The sequence below is a fragment of the Trichinella spiralis genome, assembly GCF_000181795.1.
Source record: "Trichinella spiralis strain ISS 195 chromosome Unknown Scfld2, whole genome shotgun sequence".
Classification (NCBI taxonomy): Eukaryota; Metazoa; Nematoda; class Enoplea; order Trichinellida; family Trichinellidae; genus Trichinella; species Trichinella spiralis.
In genome coordinates this window covers 10,294,032-10,303,065 of record NW_003526941.1, presented here as the reverse complement: position 1 = coordinate 10,303,065, position 9,034 = coordinate 10,294,032, and the positions used below count along the sequence as shown (strand labels likewise).

Genomic DNA, 9,034 nt, shown 5'->3' with positions numbered 1-9,034 from the left:
CATCAATGTTATAATTTAGTCAGTCTGATAATAACACAGTTTCGCATTTCAACCACACATAGAATAATTTTCAAAAAGTACAAAACAAATCAAATGGTTAATTAGAAAACACTGTGATATCATATAATTCAAATTTCATTTGATGTCATTCAAAATTGAGCAGTCAAAGTTTTTCAACTACAAAATTTGCAATTTACATTCATTTCATGAATCATGATTATCGAATGAATATTCTACTTCCAGTGATGAAACATCAAATAGCAATGTTAAAAGTTCAGAAAGGAAAATTTTTGATAAGATTTCTTCGATAATCGACCTTTTTCATCATTTGATTCTTAGAATAAACAGACAATGCATGCTACTATACTACACGCTATTGTATAAATCACATAAAAGAAGACACAATACAACGTGTTTCGATTAGCACAGTATTCATTGAAAGTAATATTCAAAGAAAAAAAACCTTTCATCTTTTCAACTCTACCCATAAATTGTTGATTATTGAAATAGATTTTGCTGAATAAAATGATAAAAAGGAATTCACGATTGAAATTCAACTACCGTAATTAATTTATTAACAATAAAAAATGTTAGAAGTTTTCCTCTTTTTCAATATTCAAAAAATAATAAACAAGTAGATTCAGTGCTTAACGCCGGTTACAATTAATTCTATTCAACGTTTGTTGTTCAAGGTGTTTGGCCAAATGCGTTCGTTCAGTTGGTCGCAATAATCGCCTGCATACAAATTGATGTTTACGAGAATTTTTAAATCTCTAAATTGATGACAATATGAAAACCTCGGCGGGTATCTAGAACCTGTCACTTAAATGGTTGACATGCCAACAATTTATATACACATTAGATGTTTTATCACGCAAAGCAGAGCAAACGACAAATTGAATGTAATCATCTTGTTGTCGAAATATTTTCCAAGTGTAGCTAGCTTATTTAAACTCTGTGACGCATTATAGTTGTTGTTAAGCTCTAACAGCAAGCTTGTCTCACGTTATTAAGCCGTTGTGTCAAATTTCAGTTCTTCCAAATGATACATTTGATATTCGTATTTTGCTGTTTTGAAGGCAGTGAACGAAAATTATTATCATTATTATTGTTGTTATTATCATCATTATCATTATCATGCATGCATGCATGCATGCATACATCTATGGACGATTAAGTGAAAACTGTAAAAATGATTAATTTTACTTAATACGACATTAATGATGAACATTTTACAATGTAATAATTTATTTTTTAAACTGAAACCAAATAAAATATGCTCAATAAATCCTACATTTTCAAATAAACAACAAACAGTGTATTTTAATAAAAGATGAATAAAATTTGCCTGTATTATTATTATTATTATTGATTCCATATAATTTGATGATCATTTCGCTTTAACAGACCAAAATGCAATACGCAATGATGAAAAATAATGTAAACTTAAACCGTGTAAATAAAAATGGAGAACATGGAAAAAAAGAGAACATTTCTTCCTAGTAAAGGGAACCAGTGGAAAAAGTAAGTAGCTTCACCAGTAGTAGCAGAGAGAAATAAGCAACATTTTCTAAAAGGTTTCACATTGGAATTTGTTGTTTAAAATTCGGGTAATTTGAAAAATTTCTTCCTTTCTGCAGAATAATATGCATGCTAATATTGCATTCATTATTAATGCATACGTGGAAACTAATCGATGATTTGCCAATCGTTTAAAAAAAAATACCAAGAAAATCTTACTGAAACAGTCAATTAGTAAAGCCATTTCATAAAGAGAATTGTATATCCCATCCATGTTAATTTTGTTTTTGTTTCCATTTCTGAAATGATAAATTTCACGAAAGAAATTTGAACTACAAGTAGCGGTGGAAAATATGCCAAATTTTGCATCAAACAATAATTTTTATGCTGTCGAAGAGAATTTTCAATAATTCTCATTCGAATATAATTGGCCCAAAACAATACCCATATTCATGCATGAACAATTATTATTAGTCAGTCTGTGTAACAGGATTTAGCGAAGAATTAATATTCCATTTGTCAGTTTTCATCGAATTCAAATATCTCTGTCCCCCTCTGGTCTCGGTACTGCATACCACCGTTTCAGTTTCAGTTTGTGCTGAAAGGAAATGGCCAGTGTTTTTCTTTGTCATGTCGATATGTTGTTGTTAGTTGAAGGAGTTGGAATCAATTGGTTGCTGCTTTCAACTGCTCCGACTGAATAATTAAAGCGCAATTAGACATTTCACAACAAATTAGTTGCCTCACACACACACAAATACATACATACATACACAGTTCAGTTTCATGCATAGAGATGATGCGTGCAGCTTTCATTTTGCACTGCTTGCTTGTAGTAGATCAGATCAGATCAGATCAGATAAAATATGTAAAAAGAATATAAAGTAAAAGAAAATAACAAACTTTGAACAAACGGCAAAATCAAGCAGTATTTCATTTTAGCAACGATGAACGCTTAAAAACCTTTGCACAAAGGTTTGGCTGAGACGACCCGTTGGTTGACAAACGCAACGCAGCGTATCGATTGATCCTCGGAATTCAGACAAGCAAAGGTGTGGGCCGTAAATAAGCGCGAACAATGAGCCAACTTTTGAGCTCCACTTAAAAAATTAACCAAATTGACCTGCTCTCTTTCTCTCTCTGTCTGGCCGTTATTGCAATTTTCCCTTGTTCATTCTTTGGTTCAACGTTGTCGTTGTGTTGCTTTGGTTCATTTGGGCATTTTTGCTGGCATTGCATTTTCACCACACACCATTTGATAATCATAATATTAAAAAAAACCGGAACCGACCGCAGATCAAAGCAAAAGCAAACCGATAAAGCCAGCAATTATTGTTTGTTCAAGGGAGCCAAAAAGAAGCGAATGAGACGATCGAAAATGATGAAAACCCCTTGGTTTTGTAAATGAGCCCCAAGTGGCTTCCGTTTGTCGTCAATTCTCTGCTGCTGCTGCCACTGGTGGTCCACAGTAGTCAGATGCCGGGATACCAGTGGCGACCGACTAGCAAGTCAGCAGCAGCGGACGAAGTTCACGTCCACAAGTCGAACGATTTGAAGCAAATCAAACTGGCCGGCGACGTGATGATCGGTGGTCTGTTTCCAATACACGAAGACGGTTCTTCGGCCGGATTGCACTGCGGTGAAATCAAACTTGAAAAAGGAATTCAACGTATGGAGGCGATGCTGTACGCGGTCGATCAAATTAACAGCGATCCCAAATTGTTGCCCGGAATCCGACTCGGTGTCTACATACTGGACACCTGCCATCAGGATACACACGCACTCGAGCAGACCCTCGAGCTGGTTCGAGAAACGTTCGCCGCAGACATTGCCAAAAAGTATACCTGCTCCGACTATTTGAACACCAATCAACAAGCTCCAAAACCGATAGTGGCCGTAATCGGTGCCGCATCTAGTCAAGTTTCGGCTATGATTGCCAACGTGCTTCGACTTTTCCACGTATATATCTCTTTCTCTGTTGTCTATTATGTGTATTTAATCCAAATTTATTTATATGAATATTTTTCTTTAAATTTTTCCTCTATTCACAGATTCCTCAAATCAGCTATTCATCCACTTCTGTGGAACTGAGTGACAAATCACGGTTTGGCTATTTTTCAAGAGTCGTGCCACCGGACAATTTCCAAGCTGAAGCAATTGTCGATGTTGTACAAGCATTGGAGTGGAATTTTGTCGCAGTAATCGCCGATGAGGGTAGTTACGGTGAACCGGCATTCGAAGCGTTTCAACTTATCGCTTCAAAAAGGGGTATGCTACTACTGCTACTACTATTACTACTATTACTATTGTTACCTACGCTTACCAATCGACTTATTCTGTGCAAGATCATAATTTAAATAATAAAGTCATTTTCAAATAAGGTAAAATAATGATTGAAGATGTAGTTGAATTTAAGCTAAACATTTCACTATGAAAATGAACAATAGAATCTTCAATTTTCACGAAAAACATGTACAATTGAGTTTTTGGACAAAAAATAAAATAACTTTCACATTCCTCCTTAGTCCAATAGATACTGTACTATTTATTGTCAAGTATGTATTAATCATAGGTTTATTTTCTCAAAGAAAATATCAAAATCATTTCCTCTCCACCAATTATAAAATATAATTGATACAATTTCAATTGTTATTAGTTTGTTAGAAAACCTTTTTTAAATAACTTCCATTTTGTTGAATACGACGGTGCTTGAAGATGATGATGAAAAAATAAATGATGAGCTGAGTGAATTGAAAAAGTGCGATTGCATTACATGGTATAGTGGAAAAAGTCATTTGTTACGCAAATTCGAAAAGTTCAGACAGAGCCTGTTGGAGAGTGCAAAATTCAACTATATGTCAGTGAAGCGAAGTAACTTGAACATCGATTGATCCAACTCTCTCTCGTAGACAGTCAGTCTTTCAAATACAACCAACCCCCGCAACAATGAAAATTATTTTACGCATTAAAGTTAATTAAAGTAAAATTGACAAGTGCTTCCCCCCCCACACACACACACCTCCCCCAAGCCCCATTTACTTAGCTCATCGTCGTCGATAGGGAGGAAACAAAAAAAAACTATAATAATACATTATTCCATTGCTTTCAGGAATTTGTATATCCGCATATGAAAAAATCAGACGCCATTATCGTGATGAAGATTTCACAAAGATGATCACACGTTTGAGCGAAGAACGATCTGTTGGTGTGGTTCTATTCTGCCATGAAGACAATATCAAAAAGGTACATTATACTAAACTACTACTGATTGTTATAGCAAATTGTGCAGACCTGAAGTTGAAACAAAAATTTATACAACTCGACAATTTGCAGATTACCCTATCGGTTGTTAAACTAGGACTGATTAGCCGTTTTGCTTGGGTTGGCAGTGACAACTGGGGTACCAAACGATCTATATTAGTCTATAATCCGTCATCAGTGCTCGGTGCAATAACAATTCAACAAAAAACATACGTAGTCAAAGGTAAGAGCGCAAATACAAGGTGTTATTTTTCAAATAAACAAACAATTGCACTGCTGTTGTTGTTGCTTTGAAGATTTCGACAGATATTTCATTTCATTGGATCCCAACAATTACACGCGCAATGTTTGGTTTCATGAATTTTGGGAAAATCGTTTCAACTGTTCGATCACATCTCAAGCATGCCGAGGTTTGTAGAGAAAAAAATTATGAATAACCGTTTATGAATAAAAAAAAGCAATCAACTGAAAAAGTTACGAGATGAATTATATTTACAGCTCGATCACTTGGCAAAGAACACGTGCAAGAGGACTATGTTCCATATGTAATTGAGGCAGTCTATTTGCTTGCAAATGCATTGCACAATATGATTTCAAATACCTGTGGCAATGTGTCGTTTCATCATTGTAAGATTTCGAAAAAAATTGACGGCAAAACGCTTTTGCACTACATTCGAAACTTCCCATTTATCGGTATAAAGTATTTCATTAAAATGACAAATAAATAAAACCTCTTGTAACATGATTTGCCGGTGAAATAATTGAATCTTTTTCCTAGGTCCACAAGGTGATCAACTGGTATTGGATAGTAAAGGAGATCGACGCGCACGGTACAACATATATCAGTTCCAAGGTTTATATAAATACTACGTCCCGGTTGGAGAATGGACAGGAAAGTATGTGAAAAATTACTTTTGCAATTATAATTGAAAAGTGCAGCCAATGAAGAGAATAAAAATGCAACGACCAAATAAATAAATGATAAAATAAAGAATGCAAATTTAGACTTACGTTGAACTTGTCGTTATTGCGTGAAGGATTTCCACGTGGATTGATACCAACTTCGACGTGCAGTGATCCTTGCAAAGAGGATGAATTTCGCACAACGCCAACTGGATCTTGCTGTTGGACATGCTTGCCTTGCAATACGCAGACTTCAATTATGCCGAATTCGACGAGCTGCTTGCCGTGCGACGTGGGATTTTTGCCAAACTCGTTCAAAAACCAATGCTTACCAATGGTACCGCAGATTATCGAATGGGATACCTGGTGGGCAGTGGTGCCGGCCACGTTCAGCGCGGTCGGAATCGCGGCTACGTGCTTTGTCGTGTACATGTTCATCAAGTACAACAACACGCCCGCCATAAAAGCTTCTGGAAGAGAACTATGCTACGTGATGCTGATCGGCATCTTTTGCTCATATTTAATAACCTACCCAATGCTGAACCCACCGAGCAAAATTACCTGCGGCATACTTCGTATGGGTATTGGGCTTTGTTCGTGCATAATTTACGCTTCCATATTTACGAAAACCCTGCGCTTGGCAAGAATCTTCAACAGCGCCGTCCAGCAGATGAAAAGTATACGCTTCTTGAGCCCAATGGCACAGATTGTCATTTGTCTGATAATCGTCACGGTGTACATTTTCACCGCCTTGATATGGCTGATTGCAGAGTCACCGGATACGGTGATTTTATATCCGGATCGAATGACCGCCATCCGTTCGTGCAAAGGCGCAACAGTGACGTTTCCGTTGTCGATGATCTACAATGTATTGTTAATTATACTTTGCACTGTTTACGCGTTCAAGACTAGAAAAATTCCCGAAAATTTCAACGAAACCAAATATATCGGTTTCACCATGTATGCAACGTGCATCATCTGGTTAGCTTTCATACCAATTTATTTTGGGACGAATCAAAATTTTAAGGTGAGAAAAATTTTCTTTTTAAAAAATATCAGCAATAATAATAATAATAATAAGTGAGCAATGAGGTACGTTTTCAAATGAGTGCAAAGTGGATTTGTGGACAAACACAGAAGCGGTGATCAATTCTACTTGTTAATTTTGCAAGAAAATTCCCGATAACGATAAACAAACAAAAGCAACGCAACTGGTGACGTTAATTTGCATAAACCTTTCTCGACTCAACTCAATGGAATTGATAAAAAAAAGATCTACTCAATATTTCCATTCAAAGCTTATTATCTATTACTTGTTGTTAATTTTTCATTTAAATTATTTTGAAATTTATTTCATTTCTTCCACCACCACCCCCAATGAATTAATTATTGCAGATCCAAACGACCAGTTTGTGCATGTGCATAAGCCTCAGTGGTACTGTAGCGTTGTGCTGCTTCTTCGCACCAAAAGTGTACATTGTTCTATTTCAACCGCAGAAAAATACGTTCAACAACGCCAAGCACAGCTACCGAACGGTCGGCATGATGCGTGATCACATTTTCACCATGCAGTATGTTGGCATTTTGCATTATTTGTCCAATTGAATAAAAATTTCTCCGGGTCATTTCAGAACAAGCGCCCTGCCGTACAATTTGAGACGACTGAAGTCGAACGAACGTCTCGTCGTCGGCGTGAAAAACAGCATATCCCAGTGTCCGGGTAAGCGGTAAAAATATCCACAAATTCCATCAATATAGGGTTGTGCTTTTTTGAAGAAACTTCACGATCCTACGAGATGAAGAACGACTCCAGTCAGACCGACCCGGACGAACAATCCAGCGTGGACAGGGTACAGGAACCGTTGATAAAGGGCCGCCGGACCAGCAGCAAAGCTTTTCAGCACAACTGCGTCAACACGTTCGCCGACGAAATTTCTTCCGAAATTCCATCCGAAACGCTGCAGTCGAGAATGTCATCGGCCGGCAGCGCCCTGCCCACAACGGTGGATTATTATGGAGATGAATCGCCGGACACGTCGCCGTCGGCGGTCTCTAAATCCCAGTCGCTCTGGCTTACGCCTGACCGAGCTGAACAATTGATCCAACGTCTGCGGCAAGTGACCGCCAAAGATGGAACCACCGTTTGAGGCGCTTCTTCTTTTTCTTCTTCTTCTGCTCAAATCTGTATTCAAAGAACAAAAACCAACGACTGACTACCTCAACCTGACTGCTGTTGTGAAACAAGCAAACAAAAGGGGAAAATCTCATAAAAGTTGAATTTGAAAATATAAAAAATTATGCTTTTTCTTGCCGTGAACAGTGAGCAAATAAATTCTCTCCTCCTTGATTTGGGATTCGTGATAAACAACAACAGTATTATTAATGATAATGATCATAATTGCTGCTGTTGAACATTTGTTTCATTTATTCAAGGAATAGCATAAATGTTATAAATAGTTTCGTGTGATCATGATGCAATTTTGAAACGGCACAAGTAGCAAGATAAACCATAATATCCACTGCTGCTGGTGGCTTATCCGTCCGTGCACGGTTAGCTGTTAGGTCACATTACTTGTACGAAAAGTTGACAACAGACAACAAAATTGACACAACACAGACGATAATTGCAATTTGAAAGATGAAAAAACTGTAAAACTTTTTTAATTGAAGAGAAAGAGGAAGATTATTAATACATTTTCAATCCTTCCTCTACATCATCCACATCAGAGTCGTCACTTACAACATAACGATCATTACCAGTGAAGTATTCCTATAAAGTGTTCAGTAATTAAGCAATTGCTACGTTTGCATCATTCGAATGATGATGATGATGATGATAGGGAAAATTTTTCGACAAGAACCACCACGACCACAACACAACACTAGACAATTGTTGTAAAAGCAGACAAATATAGATGAATATAATATATACATATATAAGACATACATATGACAAGACAAGACAAATAACAGAAAAAAAAAGAATTCTTACACTCGGAAAATTTGTATCCCCTTGGAGAGGAATAAACTGGAGATCAGAATCTTGGATTCGTTGTTGCTCACCATATTCCACAGGTGTCAAGTAAAAGTCAAGTCTGACTGCTTCGGTATGTTTGCCGTTGATCACTTTTACAGTTTTAGTGTTGGACAAATAGCCTTCAGCCAAAACGGTAATATTGTACGTTCCTGGCGTTAGGAGACGCCAATAATCACCATCGACTGCTAAAAAAATGACAAAAATTAATAAAAAATAATACAAATTACAAAACTGCATACCGGATTTGACACTGTGTTCAATGAATACGGGACTGTTCGCGTTGGTAATGTTCACCACGTAAACATTTGCAAA

At 36.8% G+C, this 9,034-nt stretch overlaps 2 protein-coding genes across 2 annotated transcripts; one reads left to right on the top strand and one right to left on the bottom strand.

Moving 5' to 3' along the window:
- Positions 1-2,149: 2,149 nt before the first annotated feature.
- On the bottom strand, positions 2,150-2,760 carry Tsp_07698 (conserved hypothetical protein). Its single transcript, XM_003381119.1, has 3 exons — positions 2,645-2,760; positions 2,485-2,621; positions 2,150-2,217 (listed from the first exon to the last, which is right to left on the bottom strand). The coding sequence occupies exons 1-3, from the start codon at positions 2,758-2,760 to the stop codon at positions 2,150-2,152; spliced, it is 321 nt and encodes a 106-aa protein (XP_003381167.1).
- Positions 2,761-2,925: 165 nt separating this feature from the next.
- Tsp_07699 (metabotropic glutamate receptor 2) lies at positions 2,926-7,832 on the top strand. Its single transcript, XM_003381118.1, has 11 exons — positions 2,926-3,480; positions 3,573-3,789; positions 4,631-4,764; positions 4,855-5,005; positions 5,079-5,192; positions 5,281-5,409; positions 5,561-5,678; positions 5,788-6,712; positions 7,081-7,256; positions 7,317-7,405; positions 7,444-7,832. The coding sequence occupies exons 1-11, from the start codon at positions 2,926-2,928 to the stop codon at positions 7,830-7,832; spliced, it is 2,997 nt and encodes a 998-aa protein (XP_003381166.1).
- The last annotated feature ends 1,202 nt before the right edge of the window (positions 7,833-9,034 follow it).

What these genes read in the sequence shown, in the direction of transcription:
- Tsp_07699 (XM_003381118.1), top strand. Translation starts at nt 2,926, where the DNA reads ATGAGCCCCAAGTGGCTTCCGTTTGTCGTCAATTCTCTGCTGCTGCTG. An exon ending in ACTTATCGCTTCAAAAAGGG is followed by an intron (nt 3,790 to 4,630) that starts GTATGCTACTAC and finishes CATTGCTTTCAG; the next exon opens with GAATTTGTATATCCGCATAT. An exon ending in GTTGGAGAATGGACAGGAAA is followed by an intron (nt 5,679 to 5,787) that starts GTATGTGAAAAA and finishes ATGCAAATTTAG; the next exon opens with ACTTACGTTGAACTTGTCGT.
- Tsp_07698 (XM_003381119.1), bottom strand. Translation starts at nt 2,760, where the DNA reads ATGCAATGCCAGCAAAAATGCCCAAATGAACCAAAGCAACACAACGAC. An exon ending in AGCCAAACCTTTGTGCAAAG is followed by an intron (nt 2,218 to 2,484) that starts GTTTTTAAGCGT and finishes TTAATTATTCAG; the next exon opens with TCGGAGCAGTTGAAAGCAGC.